Genomic DNA, 19,081 nt, shown 5'->3' on the forward strand with positions numbered 1-19,081 from the left:
TCCCTTGAGCTTATTATTTATCAGTCAGTTAAATGAAGCCAACTTTTCCTGTCAGGACACCTGGTCAACATTCAGAGCTTGTCATCTCGCAGGCCTTCCATGGAAACCCTTGATTCAACCTGACTCCTACAGCCTGCAGCCGGAAGCGCCAGCCACACGGGGTTAAGTGTCAGGGATCGCGGCCGCGATGTCCTTGCAGAGCCTGACGATGGCCTCCTCGTCACCACCTTCCACGTCCTCCGAGGCGTCGAGGACCATCCGGACGTGGGTCAAGAGGGTGTCTGGCCGCTGGGCCCCCAGCCAGATGTCCTTAATGTACAGAGACACCAGGAATGCAGCAGTGGCTGAGGAAAGGGACAAGGCCATTAGAACGCAATCCGGTCTGTCAGAAAACAAGTCACCCGCCCACACGCACAGGGGCCCGGGGCTGTGCGAAGCCCCAGACGGCAGTGAGCACGCACTGCCATAAATTAATTCCACCTTTGCCTGACTATAAGTCAACCTTTCTTGTTCATTTTAAAATTATCTTTTCATGCGATGAATGAATGTGTGTGAAATGTAAAAAAAAGTTACTACAAGTCAAGTCTCTTCCTTGGTGCTGACCACCCAGGCCAAGAACCACAACCGAAGTTGGGGAGGAGCGGCCCGGAGTCACTTCCCATCATCTCCTCAGTGGCACAGGTGAGAAGGTTTACAGGCCCAGATTCAATTCCCCGACTGCGGCCACAGGAGAGGGCAGGGCACCCCGGCTACCAGGTGAGCTCACCTGCTGTGCTGTGGGCCCGCCCCCTTCCCTGCTCCCCCTCGTGTCCCTCATCCCCCAGTGAAGGGTCCACCCTCCCGGATGGAGGAGCCACCTGCACATGGTCACAGCCTCCCTCCTGTCCTCCTACAGCCTTTGCTGTTCCCTCGTCTGTGCAGTCACACCTTTATTAAGCACCTGCTAAGCGCCAAGCACATCAATTGTGGGGCTTGTGTGTTTGTGTGTGCACGTGTGTGCTCGAGTGTACACACACACACACACACACACCTGGCCATGACATGAAACGTAACTCTTCACGTGGGTAATAACGGTAGCGTCCCGGTGGGACACAAGGTTGTGACGTGAGCATCTTTCTCCACTGTAAGCCAAACCATCACTAAAGGTTTCTTTCACCTGAAGGCAAAGGCAGAGATCTCCTCTCCCCCTACACTCAGGGCCCCGTGGCCCTCTCCGCGATCCTCAGAACCGTGGAGAGGGGCCCCCAAAGGCTTACGACAGGCTCGAAGGAACAGGACATGCTCCCCACCCCAGGCCCACTCCCGCGTTGCTTCAGCCCCTGACCTGAGCACCAGGCTTACCTCGCGTGGCTGCATCCTCTGCGTTCAGAGAAGAGAGGTGGACGGCCTCGAGTATCGGCCGGTAGGGGCTCCCGGCGGGGCCGCGGGCCGCCCCCAGCTGCAGCATGACGGCATTGAAGAGGCTGGCCGCGCTCTGCTCGGGCCCCGCCCGCCCCTCGGCGCCGCAGAACCTGCTGTACAGCCTGAACATGCCGCTCGCCACGGCGCTGTCCTGAAGGAGGTCGGCCACTACCGCCGGCCGCGGCAAGACGCAGCTCCTGAGCCAGCCCAGGAGGCCCACCGTCTCCACCCGGCCGGGCGGGCTCGCAGCCGCGGAGCGCAGCACCCAGCCGGCCACCAGGACGGTGACGGCACCCACGGGGCCCAGGCCTTCGCTTTCAGGTTCGGGGTCAGGAAACGCGGGCCCCCAGTGGGTCAGGATGGACCTCAGGAGGCCCCTGCACGCCTCCAAGGTGGACGCCGGCAGCTCGGGGTCCACCACCTCCTCGGCCTCCCCAGGCCTCCGCTTCCGGCCCCGGAGGCCTTTGGCTCGGGCTGGCCCAACTGGCTTGTTCTTATCCTTGAGCATTTCTGTCTCACACACACACACACACACACACGCACACGCGCACACACGCACGCGCACACACACGCACACGCGCACACACACACACACAGGAAAGAGAAAAGGCGGTGAGACTGGTGTTCCGCCCACCCCCTAACACACACACAGATGCAGATGGTGGGGCGGCCCACGGGCTGTGCCCTCCCGGGACGCGTCCCCACGCTTGGAGCACAGCGAGTGCTCAGTGCCTCCCTGTGACCCGTCGTCACTGCTATCGTAGCAGCTGAGCGCTGGTTAGCGGCAGAGCTGGGACTCAGAGCCGGCCCCCCGCTCCCTCTCGGGCTATGAAGACGGACAGGCCCTGTCTCTAAGCTGCAGACATGCCGCTCAGGGACGGTAAGACTCCGGCTGCTCCGCGGGGCAGCGAGCACAGCTTGGGGAGCGGGTCCGACACTCACTCAGCAGCTCCCTGACTTGGCATCTCTCCGCGGCTGCTCTCAGGTCCTCCTGGAGCCTGACGTCTCTCTCGACGAGGCTCCACTGGTGCAGGAGGACGAGGGCATCCCTGGTGGACAGCACAGTCTCGTTCACGGTGAAGCGGTTCATGTCCCTGAAGGCCTGCAGCACGGTGGCCCGGTACCTCAGCACGGAGTCGAGCGCCCCGAAGAAGCTGGTGAGCTGGGTGGAGGCCAAGGCGGGCCTGCGGGAGCCAACGCCATGGACTGAGCCAGGGCCACCTCCTTGTCTGGCAGCCCAGGACCTCGTCCTGCAGCTCAGCACACCGTCCACTCACAGCCCGGGCGACCCTTCACAACAGACAAGAGCGTGGAGCCCAGCGCACAGCGCAGGAAACAGGGAGCCCCTCCAGGGGAGGCAGAATTGGGGCCCGGAGTCTGAGCTCCACCCTGGAGGCACAGAAAGCGCTCTGGAAACCGGGAGAGCTGGGCAGAGCCTGCGGTGAGGGTGCCCGCTGCCACGCTAAACAGCTCCAGGACCGCCAGTTCCTCTCCGACTCAGGAACTCTCAGCCTCGAGGGAAAAGGCTCGGCAAAGCCCGGGGACGGCACCACCCACGGCCAAACCTGACGGTGGGCACTGTGGGGACGCACATCCCTCCGAGTTCTAAGGAATTTAAAATTCAAAACCATCTGCCTTCCACAATTTTAACATTTACAATCAGTATTCTGAATAACAATCGGTTCTCAGAGACCAACGTGTCTTGGGACAACCCCAAACTAAGAAACGGGCGCTCTGGTATGAATCCAACGATTGAATTCCAAACAACAGAAAACCAAATGCCCGGTTCTTTATCAAGAAAGTTTCATTCTGAGATGACAATCCATTGGCTATCGATCCTCTGGTTTCAATCAGCATACCCCTGTTCCCAAATCAGAAATCTGAGGGCACACAGTGTATTTTCTCTAACACAGTAGAATCTGAGAAGAACTGAGCTCTCCTGAGGAAACCAAGAGTGCAATTCCAAGGGGAAAATACTGAAATTTTCAAGGAATTCATGGATAAGGGAGCCCATAGGCTAATGAAAGCGGAGGCGAGTTTGGGAACAGCTTAACTTTCCTAGGCTTAGATCATGGAAAATAGGTTCTTTCTATAAAACATTTTGAGTGCTTGGATCCCAAAGTCCACTAGATGGTTTGCTGCTAAAAATGATCTGGAATGACAGGCTTTAGGTTTTTCGAGTGTGCTAAGTTCTCAGCGCCTTGAAAGGAACCGCCTGAAGTTGACGTGGAAAGAAGAGCAGCTGAAGTAGGTTTCCTGACTTCACCGAAGGGATGGCAGCCCCCGCCCAGAGCCTACCTGTGGAGCCGTGACCTCCAAGGGGTCATGGCCAGTGGGGAGGGGCTTACCTCAGGTGCTTCGTGAGCACAAGGAGAACGTAGAGGAACTCGTCGACCAAGTGCAGGGCGAGCAGCTTCGGGGGCTCCTGGGACCCAGGCTTGCAAGGAGGCTGCCGCCCTGCCTCCACGCCTCTGTCCCCCAGGGTGGTCACCCACAGCGTGTGCAGAAGGGAGATGAGGTTGGAGAGCAGCTGAGTCTCCAGGAACCTGAAATCAAATGTGGGAAAGTCCACTGTCTGTCACATCCTCTCCTCCCAGTGACATCTCCTGGAGGGAGTGGGCGGCAACCATGGAAGAGACTGCGACGGTGGTGACCATCCCAAGCGGCAGACCCCTCCCCTCTCCCCCAACCATCTATCCTCGCACCTCCCGCTGCAGCCCCCAAAGAGGGGGACACAGCATCTAAGTGAACACAGGATGTCTGCTACAGAAATGAAGCTCCACCCCAGGGCGAGGCCCCAACCCTCCTTTCTAGACAGCCAACCACCTCAGTCCCCACTAAGGGACATTCTGGAGCCGCTGCGGCACCGTAGGAAGACCCTTCCCGCCCACGAGGACAACTCAACCCTAGAGCATGAAGGTAACAGCCAGGAACAGATCACCAGCCAGTGCTGCCTTTAGATATAAGACATTACTTTCTTTCAGAGAAAAATCTTTTAATTCTTTTTAAAAAATGCACAAAAGGAAAAAAAAATGCATGAAAGAGCCTGGATATCCCCAGGCTTATCATCATAGGTAGCTGTTTGAAAGAAAGATCCCTGCCACCAAGAGCTGTCTGCTGAGACAAGGTCTTCATCTTTTCACACAGCCTCAAACTTAGGAGAGTGTTAGGAATCAAAACAGATCACACTATGGACTGAACCGTGTCCCCCGCCCCATTCAGATGCTGAAGCCCTAACCCCAATGGGACTATATTTGGAGGTGGGGCCTTTGGGAAGCCATTAGGTTTAGAAGTCATGAGGATGGAGCCCCCATGATGGGATTAATGTCCTGTAAGAAGAGAAAGAGACCAGAGCTCTCTCATTCTCTCTCCCTGGTCACGTGAGGACATAGTCGGCAGTGTGTTTGCCAGGAAACGAGCTCCCACCAAACCCAACCATGCTGGCCCCCCGATCTCAGACTTCCAGCCTCCAGAAGGCGAGAAAATGAAACTGTGTCGTTTGAGCCACCCGGTGACAGCAGCCCCAGTAACAAGACAAACACCCACTCCAGCCCTCGACGCTGCTCCGGCACCGGCTCTTGGCCGAGCACCTTGACCCTGGGCGGGAGTGGAGTGCGAACCCACATCACCGCATGAGCGTTCCTGAAACAGGAGCCCCCTGTTTCTGCCTCAGGAAGGGCAGAGACCTTGAAACCTCAGATGGGGGACCCCACTCCAGGGGAGGAGCCTGGACCTGGCACAAGAGACAGAAAGGTGTTGTAGAGGATGCTGTTTCGGGAACACAGATTCTCCGGGACACTTCCAGCCGGCACGAGAGATGGCAGGAGGTGCCACGGTCTCCGTGTCACCTCCTTCTGCTTGACGCACAGCACACACACACACACACACACACACACACACACACACACACACAGAGACACAGACACACACAAAGACACAGTCACACACACACACAGACACACAGACACACACACACACGGTGCTTACTTGCTCTCCAGGATGTGGAGGATCCACGTTAAGAGGCTGTAATCCCGCAGGATCTCATAGGCAGATTTGGCATCCCGGGCAGCATTCTGCAGAATTTCCAAAACCCAATTCTGCAAACCCAGAACAGAAAGTTACTCTTCAGTGGGAAAACCTGACTTACTTGATCCAGGGAACACTTTAAAAAATCGAATGCTATGTTCCAGTTACAGGCGGGGGCTGCGCGTGCCATCTGCTAAGTCCGCAAAGGTGGTGGCCGTGTGAGACCACCCTTCCCCAGTGACAGCCAGAGCACACAGACGGCCACAGTGAGCTCGGGCCCGGGGACGCCCACCCGCTAATCCACCACAAGCAGAGACACGGCACGGAAGCCACACGGCCCGCATCCGGGGCAGCCTGAGTGGGGAGGAGGGCGGACCCATTTCTAGCCCAGCCATGAACTGCGGGCGGCTCATTCATTGCCTTGATTTTACCACCTGGAGGGGACAGAAACATGGGACTCCTGCTGGAACTGTTAACTGGGTGCTTTAGAGTTCTCACATGCTGTAAAAAATAGAAATCTACCGTACTCGAATTTGGTTTATTCAAACTCACTCCTATTTACCCACATTTTACATGATACCACAAGCAGAAGCTGACCGGGCTAGAAATTAATCAAAATACTGATGAATTCTCCCAGTTACATCTCGTGCGACATGAGCTCTGGCTCCAGGGGCAGAGGTAACGTGCAGACTCCCTCGTCCGCTGTGAGGCAGGCAGGTTTGACTCCCGACTCATTTTCCCGCCGAGTTTTGATAACCTGCAGCTTCTGTGCATCGTGAGACATCCTGGTGGCTCGGGCATGTCTCCAAGCACCTCAGTCATTTATGGGGTGACGAGTTTCTAGAGCTTTCAGCCGTTCCAGAGCCACCTGGGTACTCATTACCTCCCTCCCTCTCCACAGGCCCTGCCCCCAGGCCAGGGCACCGGAAGCTAATGTAGAATCGGGAGGCCAGGCTGGGTGGGACTCCACGGGGACTTGGCTGGCAGATGGAACCCCGTGCAAGGGCCCGGGCCTCAGCCCCCCAGGAGTGCTGGCCGCCTACCTGGGCCACGTCGTCGCAGAGCGGGCTGCTGAAGAAGGACAGGATGACGTGGAGGACGCCCCGCCTGGCGCAGAGCTCGTAGCAGTACTTGTCCCGCATCCCCTGGCGCAGAAGCCCAAACATCCACTCCCGCTCCGTCTTCTGCTGTAACCCAAGCGACCAAGAAACTATCGTTAATAAGTGAAGGCCTTTTCCCCTGAAAACTCTTCAAACGCCAGTACTTTCAACTGGGGGCAAAGGCTGCAGCACAGCCGCCCCCACCCTCCGTTTCTGGGTATGTTATTAAAAACCCTCCATCTCCTCTCTGCTTCCATTTCTCCAGGTCAGGAATGAGGGACCAGGTCAAGTTTACACAGTGGACTGTGCTTACTCACAGCGGGTGTTCTGTAAAAGCACATTAGTATTCAACCCAGGGCTTCACCAAGAAAATAGAACGAGGAGGCCTTGACTCGAGGCCTCTGGAGTAGTCTGTGAGGTCTGAGAAGCCACCCAAGAATCAAGGTGTGGAATGGGAAGCGTTTCCACACATAGGCCAACCTGGCCCCGAGCTCCACCCCAGCTGTGCTCTGTAGCTGACAGTCTCCTCGGGGAAACGTCAGCGCAGTGGCTGGGCATCCCATTTAGGAGTCTTTCCAGGACCCCGAGACCTCAGAGCATTACCTCGAAGTCCGAGCTGTAGAAGAACTGGTAGAAGCCTGGAACTTTGTTCATGTTCAGGTACTCATGGGATAGCAGGAACTTGTTGACCTTCAAATACATGTGCTCCTCTGTGAACACAAGCAGACAGTCACTCACCATAGTGCCAACAGGACACCCCGTGGCCGGCTGGAGTAGGGGAGCAGGGCCCTGGGGGGCAGTCAGACATAAATCCCTGCCCCCTCGGGGCTTTCCAATCCTTATCCAGGTTATTAGTTCTCAAGAATTAAAACGCAGTTAAGACACCTTAGTTCTACACAGCACACGGGCTTCTCTTGCGGCCCAGGAACCACGTGAGGATGTCCAGTCCTTCGGAGACGTCACCCCTCCCCAGGCATCAGCCCACTGCCTAAACTCTAATCAGCTGGTGGGGAGAGCGGGGCCTGGCCACACTTCAGACAGCACAGGGCTAACACCCAGCCCACCGGCCTCCCACTGAGGAAACTGCCACAGCAAAGGGGGCTCACACGCGCCCTGGGTCACTTGGCCCTTGAATGCAGCGGGGCCGACACCTCCTCCCCCGGTCCCAACCCTGGACCACTGATGCTGCCCTGTGCTCCAACACCGACAGCAGGTCTGATGTGGGACAGCTTGCCTGGGGGGCACAGACTGGATGGGAGGCCAAGACCATCCACCGTGACCTCTGCTGGGGTATTTTCACAGAAGAGTTTGTTCCTTTGGAGTCTAAATGGCTAATTACCTTCTTTCCTCCCGTAACTTCTAAGGTAAAGAAAAAAACATGTAATAAAAATGATACGGGGGGACTTCCCTGGTGGCACAGTGGTTAAGAATCCGCCTGCCAACACAGGGGACACAGGCTCAAGCCCTGGTCCGGGAAGATCCCACATGCCGCAGAGCAACTAAGCCCGTGCACCACAACTACTGAGCCTGCGCTCTGGAGCCCGTGAGCCACAACTACTGAAGCCCGAGTGCCTAGAGCCCGTGCTCTGAAACAGGAGAAGCCACCGCAATGAGAAGCCCACACACTGCAACGAAGAGCAGCCCCCGCTCGCCACAACTAGAGAAAGCCCGTGCGCAGCAACAAAGACCCAACGCAGCCAAAAATAAAGATACGGAGGACATGAAAATCAAATCTGAATTCTAACAGCAACTTGACTACAGGTTGATTGTGGGGCCTTGAACAAGCTATTTAACCTTGGGGGCCCCAGCTGGGAGGCTATCTCCTCATCTAAAAACAACCATGTTACCTCCAAAGAACCCTGTGGTCCCTAACGTTATCAACATTCTACGACTTTTCACTAATTACCAAAAAAAAAAAAAGGTCCTATGATAGACTGACTTGTGCTCACACTGCCTCGGCGCTGCCCTGCTGTGAGGAACACAGTGGAGTGTTTCGTGTTCCATGCCCTGGGTGACACCTGCACGGGACCCACAGGCCGCTTGTCCTCTAGCTGGTGAGCTACACTGACGCTGACCCCCGAGCTCAGAGCGGCAGCTGCCACCACGGACGGGCCTCCGTGTCAGGTCCCTCTAAGCGCTCGCGTATGGATCCGTGACGCGCCCGAGCAGCCCCTTTGGCGGGAGCTGTGATTTGCTTTACCACAGCTTTATACCCCTACAGGCGAACAGGAACGTAATCTCCCCCATCACACACACTCTTCTGTGCTGTGCACGTGTGGCCCTGATCCGTCTCCCTCACACGTGTGGTGGACTGGTTACGCCTGCGGGATGAACACCTCCAAGTGGCCTTGCTCAGCCTCAAACTTTCCACCTCACCCCAACCTGATCCTGTCAGTGGTACCTGGTTTCAAAATCTGCAAGGCTGCCCTGGCGATGAAGAGAGTCAAGGTGAAGGTGAGTCTCATGTTCTTAGTTCGGATCCCGTTCCGGACTACGTCCAACAGGTACAGTACCTTCAAACCAGGAAAAAGGGGCGCAAAAAAAAAGAGAATTTGCAGAACGTCTGTGATCAGCCTTATCTTGTACAGCCTAAACCACGGCTTTGCAGAGTGGCCTGCTCCTCGCACCCCGGGGACCACCCAAGCTGACGCCTGTCCCCACCACCTCAGGGCGCAGCTTCTGAGGCTCTGTGTGTCCTGGGTGACAGCTGCCGTCACCCCTGAGTTCAACAGAAATTAGAACTGCTCTGCCCACCACAACACAAGAAGACCACTTGTAAGGGGAGACCTGTCTCCATCTCCCGGGGCTGAGGACCCGAGACAGCCTCAGGCATCACCCGTCCTCCCCCAGCAGGGCACAGACTTTGTCCTGTATCAGTCTCCCGGCAACACCTCTGATCTCCTTAGGAAATCCTTCCACCAGGCCGGGCGGAGAGCCAGCCCCGCAGCCCCGCTCACCTGGGGCTGCTCCCGGAAGCGTGCCCCCTCCAGCTGTGAGTAGTAGGCTGCCAGCACGGAGTAGGCCGCAGCTCGCATCAGGGGGTCGTAGCTGCTGAGGGCTGTGACAGTTAGGCCCAGAGCATTTGAATCCACAAATTTCCGACAATCCACCACAAATTCTGAGGGAAATAAAATACAGCATTAACTACACACACACACACACACACACACACACACACACACACACACACACTATGATTCTGTGACGCTCGTGCAACATAGAGAATTCCATTTGCTCTCGCGTCTTACCACCACCAGCTACGTGTGCGCGCTAGGTACAAGAAATGCAAGTCTTCCTCCTGCACTCCTTAACTTCTGCTGAAGCCAGGTAAAAGACTCTTTCCCCTTCCGTGGCAATAATCACATGCCTTCAGTTTCTAAGATGCTTGTAAATCCCAAGAATCCCAGGAATCTTTCATTACTTCTCACAGATACCCAGTGAACCAGAGATCAGAGGTGACATTCGGACCCACCACTGAGATCCCAGCATGCGGAGGCCTGGGGGACACAACCGGAGGGTCAGCAGAGAAAGCCGGCTCTCGGGTCTACCGTGTTCAGCCCTCGGCCTCTGAGTTCCCACCTACAAACACGGCCAAGGAAAATACGTAAGGCGGCGATGCTGGGAGATACAGCCAACGTGAACTGGTCTGAGCTGGACTATCGATTTTACGAAGGATTAACTTATATCCACTCTGCAACCCTAGTTCTTTCTTCAAACATATGACAGAAATCTCACAGAAGAGCGGCTCACCAAGCCTGAACAGAAGCTACAGCCCAGAGCTGGCTGGCTGATATTCTCTCATCACCTGTGAGGCCCTGAAAAACTCACGTTACTCCAGGAGAGGATGTGACGGGAGAGAAGGTCGGATACGTGAGGGGACCCACTTGATCACACCTGCAATTCAGGACACTTCAAATCCTCTTTAACAAAAACCCAGGCCTTTTTACAATATAAACATTGTCAAGAAAAACCTCAGAACAGGGATAGGTCACCTGGGGAGGGTGAGATGAACTGGGAGATTAGGTTTGACATAAGTACACTGTAAATCAACTACACTTCAATAAAACAAACAAAAGACCAAACAAACAAAAAAGAGAAATGTACTAGATGGGCTGATCAGCAGATTAGACATCGAAATAAAAAAGAACAGTGAACCTGAAGACAGCAACAGAATCTAACCAAACTGAAACACAGAGAGAAAGAAGAATTTTAAAAGCATGAGCATCACTGAGCTGCGGGGCAATTTCAAGCAGGCTAATGCATGTATAACTGGAGTCCCTAAAAATGAAGAAATAATGGCCAAAACTTTTCCAAATTTGACAAAACCACAGACCTACAGGCCCAAGAAGCTCAATGAACACCCCAAACACAAAAAAACATAAAGAAAATTACACCCAGCCTTATCATAATCGAATTGCTTGAAACTGGTGATTAAAAAAATCTTAAAAGTGGTCACAAAACATAGAGCGGAACAAAGATAAGAACACTGTTTCTTGTTAGAAACAATGCAATCCAGAATCAAGGTGACAACATCTTTAAAGTACAATGAGAAAAAAACCTGTCAACCGAGAATTTCCTACCCCATGAAAATCTTTCAAAAGTTAAGACTAAAAGCTGAAAGAATTGATCACCAACAGCCTTGAACTATAAGAATTCTTAAAAGTATTTTGATGAGAAGGAAAGTGATAGAAGATGGAAATCTGAATCTACACAAAGGAATGAAGAGAACAAGGAATGATAACTATGGGGTAAACAAAATATTTAAATCCCTTGAAAAGGTAATTGACAGTCTGAAGCAAAAACAGCCACACATTGTGGGCTTTTTAACATTTATCAACAGGTGGAAAATGTATGATAATTATAGTGCAAAGCCAGGAGGGGAGAGATATATATTATTGTAAGGTGCTCCTACTATCCATGAAGTGGTATAATCTCACTTGAAAGTAAACCACAATAAATTGAAGATGTATACCATAAACCCTAAAGCAACCAACACACACAAAAACACATATACACACACACACACGTACATATGCTGACAAGCACACACACAAATTATAGCTAAAAGCCAAAAAAGAAGATAAAGTGGAATCAGATTGATAATCACATTAAATGTAAATGGTGTATACATTCCAATTAAAAGGCAGAGACGGTCAGATTGGATATAAAAACAAAACCCAAGTATACGCTGTCTACAAGAAACCACTTTTAACCTCAAGATGCAGATTTTAAGTAAAAGGATAGAGTGGTGATTATTTTGAAATGTAGAGAAATAGGTAATCACTATGTTACGCACCAGGAACTAACAGTGTTGTAGGTCAACTATACTTGAAAACAACAAACAAACAAACCCACAGGAAAAGAGATCAGATTTGTGGTCACCAGAGGCAGGAGGCAGGAGGAGGGAAGATGGATGAAGGCGGTCAAAAGGCACAAACTTCCAGTTATAAGATAAATAAGTACGAGGGACGCAATGTACAACATGGTAAATATAATTAACACTGCCGTATGTTATATATGAAAGTTGTTAAGAGAGGAAATGCTGAGTTCTCATCACAAGGAAAAAAATTTTTTATATTTCTTTAATTTTATATGTATACGAGATGACGGATGTTCACTAAACTTACTGTCGTAATCGCGGCATGATGTATGTTAAGTAAAGTCACTACGTTGTACACCTTAAACTTATACACTGCTGTATGCCAATTATATCTCAATAAAACTGGAAGGAAAGAAAAAGTAAAAGGATGGAAAAAGAATAATTAGAAGACTCTTGGGCTCTAACAGCTTATGGACTAAATTTTCTCATTTCTAACAAGTGACTACTTTTGATGGGAGGGGGAAAAAATGCCAAATGCTTTACAAAGCATCAAACTGAGGGATAAAATTATAGTGTTTTGGAAAAGATGAGATATGTTTAAGATACCTCCATACCTACATAACAAACAGACATAAATGGAATAAATCTGGAAAAGAGAACACTCTAAACATTTAATATTACGCTTACCAAAAATAGCTAGTACTCGGCAGGGATATTTTTAGTAATCACTGACACTCTCTAAGACAAAAGGATTTTCCACGTGTCCACGAGGAAAAGTCAACTTCATGTTCTGTGGTCATCTCTGTTATTCTCCGAAGTCTTGGCTTTGTAACATGTATGGAAAAAAGCTTCCCTTGAGTGTTGAAAACATAATAGGCTATCAAAAAATTGTTATAAATACCATTCTCTTTGTTTTAAGAACTTCATAAATAGAGATTCGGCCTTGTGATAACAGATTTTCAAACCAAAATCGCTTAACCAGGAGTAAAAAAGAAAAAGCACCCCACGTTTTATGGGCTTTGGTGGCAGTGCAGCTGTGCTGTCGGAGCATAAAGAGCTGTTCGTCACGCCTCCTCCCACACCATCTCCTAGAGGCGGCCTGGCCAGGAAGGCTCGTCACAGGGAGCGGTCCATGGAGCCTGTGTCCAGTAGTCTGGTGAGGACCGCACGTGGGCCTCCCTGTTCTGTGAATTAGGAGCCAAAGAGTTCAGCCCGGTTCTCTTGAGGACAAGAATTTGCTGTGGAAAAAGCATTTGTCACTGCCATTGCTAACAGCCTTGGCTGGCCCTGCTTTTCAGCCAAGGACTCAAAGAAAAGCAGCAGTAAGGTTAAGAAAACAGGTTCCATTTTCAGCAAAGGCAGTGAGACGAGTTTCTCTGAAGCCTGGCCACCACGCATACAAACTAATCAGATTTGTGGTCACCAGAGGCAGGAGGTAGGAGGAGGTGACCCAATTTAGGACTGTAGAATGTTTAGCAACACTTGGACCCAGGTGCCACTGCAGGAAGTAAAAACATGCTGTGGAGAACTTGTGCTACACACAGCATGGATGAATCTCACAAATGTAGATAAATGAAGCTCATACGAAAGAACAGGAAGTGTTTAATGCCATTTCCATAAAGTTCAAATACAGGACACTGGTCCCTACTGGGGAGGAAGGGGCCCTGGCCAGGAAGGGGCCCGAGGAGGAGCTGCCGATTACGTTCTGTTCCTATCTGGCCAGTGGTTTCACCAAAACTTGAGCCACACATACATGATTTGCACTGGTGTCTATACATCACGCTTCAATACAAGTTTACTTAAAACATTGCTCATGTTTAGTTATCCACCAGGGCAGCAGTAAATGGAATGGTAACTTCTTAAAAAATAATAAAACGAAAAACAGATTCGTGACAATTCAACCATAGTAAACCTTTGGCCATTATACTGTTCACAGGTTCCTGTTCTGTTCAACTTATCATTTTACTGCTAGGAATTTTCCTCTCCTGTTGAACTGGTATTACTTCCTTTTATCAGATGATGAAATTTGTTTAAAAATATTATGCTTCCATTTTTTTGTTGTTCTGGATTATAAGTAGCCCAGAGCAAAATTTAATGAACCTAGTTTTTCTTGGTTTGCTTATCTGTTTTGCATAACTATTTCCCTATCCACTTATACGCTTTTTAAAATTTTCTACGTCAACATGAATGATTTTGGTATAAGCAGTATTTTAAGCTACTGCAAGTCCTTTCTGGGTAGACATGCTCTGCAAACTTTTCTACCTATATTATACCAATAAAATGTAAAAGCGGCTGTATTTGGAGATTTCCCTAACTTGAAAGAGCATTTACTAGTTACCTCTCTTCACAAAAGGCCTTCCAGATCCTGTCCTTCCCCCTTCCCCCCACTATCCAAGATTCTGGGAAAAACACTGCCCTGATTTTTACTATTTCTCTACTGTTTTCCAAGCCTTTGCCTTCTGTCTCCTAAAAGCTCTCCTGAAAGAGCAACAGACTAAATGATTTGTTATAATTCACTCAAGTTGCATCATATTTTTAGACTGTGGAAAATCTGTTTTCATGTTTGATGAGAAACAGACTTAGCCAGCACTGCCAAGACCTGGGGGGAATCAAAGAGCGTAGTAGATGTGCCTCACTTGGCCGCTGCTAATAGCCACCAGGGCAGTTAAGATATCTGCTGGCCATCACCATCATCTGACATGTGCATGCAATGAAATGCCCCTGCTCTCTTGCAAAGAAACTCTAGCTCAGCCACAGAATCCAGTGTTCATGGAGAGGCTAGTCTCTGAGAACACAGCCCTCTCATCTTTCTGTTAGGAACTAAGGGCAGTGGTAGAGGATCAGCAAATCCATAAGGAAGAGCATTTGAGTATAAAAAGACCATCAAGTCTAAAAGGGGAGAAAACAGGGCAATCAGTGAGGCATGGTTTCCTGGTGCACCTCATCTACACGGCCATTACAACCAGGAGGGAGAAGTGAAGGAGCCCCTGAGGCTTCACGCTGGCTGGTCCCCACTGGGCATCGGAGGGACCCTAATACAGAGGAAGGACGAGGCTCCCGCTTGGTGCCAGTGGAGGCCACGTGAGGAGCAGTAATGGCCACTCCTGCCCTCCCAGCCAGGAAGTGTCAGTGCAGGGGCGCCGGGACTCCCCAGCCTGGCAGTAACCAGGAGGAAGGGCGAGGAGGACAGATGGAGGACCGACAAGTGGGGACGGGATCGGAACACCCACAGGCGAAAAAATGAAGCTGGACCTAAACTTCACACCTTATACAAAAATTAACTCAAAATACGCCACAGACTTAAATGTAAAACCTACAACTATAAAACTTTCAGAAATAAACATGGGAGAAATTCTTTAGGATGGAGCGATGGGCAAAGAGTTCTTAAGACTTGACACCAAAGCATGACCCATAAAAGGAAGAACTGATAAACTGGACTTCATCAAAATTGAAAACTGCTGCTCTTTGAAAAACTCTGTTAAGAAGGTGAAAAGATAAGCTACACAGTGGGAGAAAATATTTGCAAATCACATATCAAACAAAGGACTAATAGGTACAATATATAAAGAACCCTCAAAGCTCAACAGTAAAAACAAACAAACAAACAAAACCCATTAGAATAAAAGGGCAAAAGACATGAACTGATGCTTTATCAAAGAGGATTACAGATGGTACATAAGCCACAAGATGTTCATCATCATTAGCCATTAAGAAAACGCAAATTCAGGGCTTCCCCGGTGGCGCAGTGGTTGAGAGTCCGCCTGCCGATGCGGGGGACACGGGTTTGTTCCCCGGTCCGGGAAGATCCCGCATGCCGCGAAGCGGCTGGGCCCGTGAGCCATGGCCACTGAGCCTGTGCGTCCGGAGCCTGTGCTCCGCAACGGGAGAGGCCACAGCAGTGAGAGGCCCGCGTACCGCAAAAAAAAATACACACCAATCACCGACAAAATGCCCCAAACCAACAGACCTGACCAGCCTGGGAATCAGACGCTGGCCTTTACCAGCGTGTACTGATACACGTTTCTGTTCTTTCTATCTCTCCGAAGCATTCACCCACAAAGATTCCCACCCTCAGGGTAGTAGACACAAAATACAATTTCAAAAATATACTTAAACCAAGAAAAAGCCAACCTTAGCAGGCTCTCACTCATTGTCAAAGTCTCTCATTTCTGCTGGTATGTGACCACTATCCAGTGAAAATTTAGAAAATGCTCTTGTCATTAAAATTAGGAAAACATCAAAGACAAAGGGACACTCCCAGATTTTAAAATTATAATTAAAAAAAAATCACTGTGTATTCAAAACATTAACTGTTACTTTGCTGAAAATCACTGGAATGGAAAGGTGAGAAGGCAGCTGAAGACCCTTCAAGAATTATTTTCAAGATTAAGGTCCTAATTTGGTTATTATGGTAATAATCATGCCCCCTCAACCCACCCGGAAGGCTGCAGTTACCTGGCCTGGTCAATTCACTGAAGAGATGAAGGAGGAAACAGGGGTCATAAAGGTCACTGAGATCCGTCGTGCTCCTGTCTTTAAATATCGGATCCTGTGTGTCCTGAAATAGCCCGAGACAAACAGAAACGTGTGGTCCAACTGCATGAGCGTAACACCATGTGAATGTTTACCCACTACTACCTAGAGTTCAAATTATTATGAATATCCAAGCCCGTTAAAAAATGGTTCTATTAAAAAAAAACAACAACAGTGCTTGTACGTGAAATTGTACCTTTGATATTTGCTTTTGTGGAAAGAAGTTAGAAGAGAAACAAGTATGGTCAGTGCTGATAAGTTTTGAAGCTGGGTGGTGGGTATATGGGTCCTGTCTCTGTACCTTTGGATATGGGTGGAATTTTACTTATAAAAAGTTAACAAATCACAAGAAAAGCAGTGCTTGTATTTTATAGCAGCTAAAACCTGACAGCTCCCCCCTGGGCCCCCCGCACCTCGGGGGGCAGCAGTCTCCGGTTCTGGGGGAAGTGGAGGACAGTCTTCATCATGCGGTCCGGATCCAGCAGGCGGAGGATGTCCCCGACGCTCGGCTGCTGCCACAGTGACTTGCCCAGGCTCTGGCACGTCTTCTGATGCTCCACGGCCGCTGGGCCCCAGGCGAGCAGCCTAGAGCCGGATGGGAGAGCAGACTGGTCACAGGGCCCCATCGGGAACGGGGGTGACAATGGTGATGATGGCACCGCAGGTAGCTTTGTCGAGCAGCTAGCACGCCAGGCACTGAGTACATGTCCTGTGTTGTATCATTTAATCCCCATCATAACTTAGGGGGAAGGTGGGAGTGATGGAGAGGTTGACAATGATGAGGGTGGTGTGACAGTGTCGGGGGTGATGGAGGCCAACACTTACAGAGAGTTTATGATGTGCCAGGCACTATTGTAAGCCTTTCAGGTGTATTCATTTCACTTAATCTGCACGGCTATCCCATAAGGTACGTACTAGTGTCACCCTTATTTTGCAAATGCGGGAAGAGAGACACAGAGAGGATCTGGAACGCTGCTCAGCTGGTCCCCTGCCCAGCTGGTAAGTGGCAGAACAGGAATTCAAATTTGGGGAGTCTGGCTCCAGAGTGTGTGCTGGGCACAGCGGCAGAACCCTGGCAGCTCAATGATGCTCTACTGGTACAAACCTTTCCTCGTTGCCACGGGGCCGTGAGCAGACCAGGTCCACTGCACAGCCTTGGCGCCGTCCCCAGCTCTACCTTTCGCACCACCAGTCCCCGTGGCAGCCGCCCAGAGAGGTCACCTTGCCTTCCTCCTGGAAAGCGACTCAACCCGTCCGCGCCCAGGGCACCCTCGTGTGACTTCCATTAACCGGAGAGAGGGTTCTGAGGCTGCGGGGGTTGGGTAGGACGGCTCGCTCTTCACCGTGAGGGAGACTGCTTCTGTTTTCTCTCCTCTCCCTCGTGTACACAGGGGCTGTTTATTCCAGAAAGAATACAACTGACACAGCACCACCTCCAAGGCAGTAAGTGGGTGAGGCCACGAGGGGAAGGGAGAGACAATGTTTATTCATGACCTGGACTCTTTTAAGAGGCAGAAAATGGTTCTCTTTACTGGTTTTTTTTGGGGGGGGGGGGCAGGGGGCTTCTAGGCTAATACATCTTTAATCTTTAAAAAAAAAAAAAAAGAATTCTACAAGGGAAATATATTTTTCCCTTCCCTGCAGAGTTCTCCTGAACTATTTTTCTTGGCCCAGTAAGCTTACTTCCTGTCTCAGCACACAAAGCTCTTCTTATGTACTGGGCAGATGCTGGGGTGCTGGTCCCAAATTAAGGAGAAAAGAAACTAGGGCAGCAAAGAGAATCTCAGATGCTGTCTATGAATAGCTTAACCCCGGCCCTTGCAGAGCTCAGGCAGGGCCCGAAGGGAGAGGCATCAGCCCAGCCCCTCAGGGCCCAAAGCCATGCTGGCCAAGGAGCGAGCGGCCCCTGGGAACCCAGGAGAGACAGACAGACACAGAGACAGACAGACAGGAAAGAGACAAATCCAGGGACAGACACCGCGCACGCACAGACAAGGAAGAGGGCGGAATTAACATCCAGCCAGCGCTCCTCAGTCTTTTCCCAGATCCCCACCTAAGTCACTCCCACCTAAAGGAAGGCACCAAGAGAAAGGTTTTCAGAAGAATCAACTAAATGACCACCAGGTCAGAAGTGAGTCCGAGGGCAGGTCTGTGACAGACACACACTGTCAACCAGTGAGGTGGCCCAGCCCAGACAGGCCCGGCCATCGGGGACCATCCTCACAGTGAGAGGTCAGAGCAGCCCACGCTGGCAATGGTGTGTGAGCCGAGGGGTCCACCCAGCCCCCCTTTTCCCTGGGGGAGCTCACTGGGTGGGGCCTTCAAGACCTGCCGTTCTCACCTCCGGGCCCAGCGCTCACCTGAAGTTGACCAGGCTATGGTGGTTCTGTTCGTAGGCCCGCAGGAGAAGTAAGATCTTCTGGTCTAAAGTCAGTTGAGGGTCAGTTTAGAAAGTTTCCTGGTGACCCCCGAGACCTCATACGCTCTGATCACACCGCCCGGTCCCCGCACCCTCACCCAGGACGCTGAGAGAGGCTCCGTAGGCCCCGAGGAGCACCGCGAAGTGGCTGCTCTCGCAGACAGAGGGGCACAGCCTCACTGCCACCGACATTAGGTCCACCAGCGCTTCTGGAAGAAAAGAACACTGACATGCCCGGCAGTACAGGGGGATGGGCACATGCAGAGTAAAAGTGGAGAAGGA

General features: G+C 51.1%; 1 protein-coding gene across 1 annotated transcript in view; it reads right to left on the minus strand.

Moving 5' to 3' along the window:
* Nucleotides 1–162: 162 nt before the first annotated feature.
* URB1 (URB1 ribosome biogenesis homolog) overlaps nt 163–19,081 on the minus strand; it is a 63,995-nt gene continuing 45,076 nt past the window's right edge. Inside the window, exons 27-39 of the mRNA XM_065875909.1 lie at nt 18,898–19,008; nt 18,741–18,804; nt 16,794–16,965; nt 16,303–16,405; nt 9,485–9,645; nt 8,929–9,040; nt 7,131–7,237; nt 6,471–6,614; nt 5,389–5,498; nt 3,750–3,947; nt 2,344–2,585; nt 1,342–1,911; nt 163–344 (exon numbers count right to left, since the gene is read on the minus strand). Of these exons, the coding sequence (XP_065731981.1) occupies nt 163–344; nt 1,342–1,911; nt 2,344–2,585; nt 3,750–3,947; nt 5,389–5,498; nt 6,471–6,614; nt 7,131–7,237; nt 8,929–9,040; nt 9,485–9,645; nt 16,303–16,405; nt 16,794–16,965; nt 18,741–18,804; nt 18,898–19,008 (2,276 nt within the window). The remainder of the gene's footprint in view (nt 345–1,341; nt 1,912–2,343; nt 2,586–3,749; nt 3,948–5,388; nt 5,499–6,470; nt 6,615–7,130; nt 7,238–8,928; nt 9,041–9,484; nt 9,646–16,302; nt 16,406–16,793; nt 16,966–18,740; nt 18,805–18,897; nt 19,009–19,081) is intronic.

This window comes from Phocoena phocoena, chromosome 4 (genome assembly GCF_963924675.1).
Source record: "Phocoena phocoena chromosome 4, mPhoPho1.1, whole genome shotgun sequence".
In the NCBI taxonomy this organism is placed as follows: domain Eukaryota; kingdom Metazoa; phylum Chordata; class Mammalia; order Artiodactyla; family Phocoenidae; genus Phocoena; species Phocoena phocoena.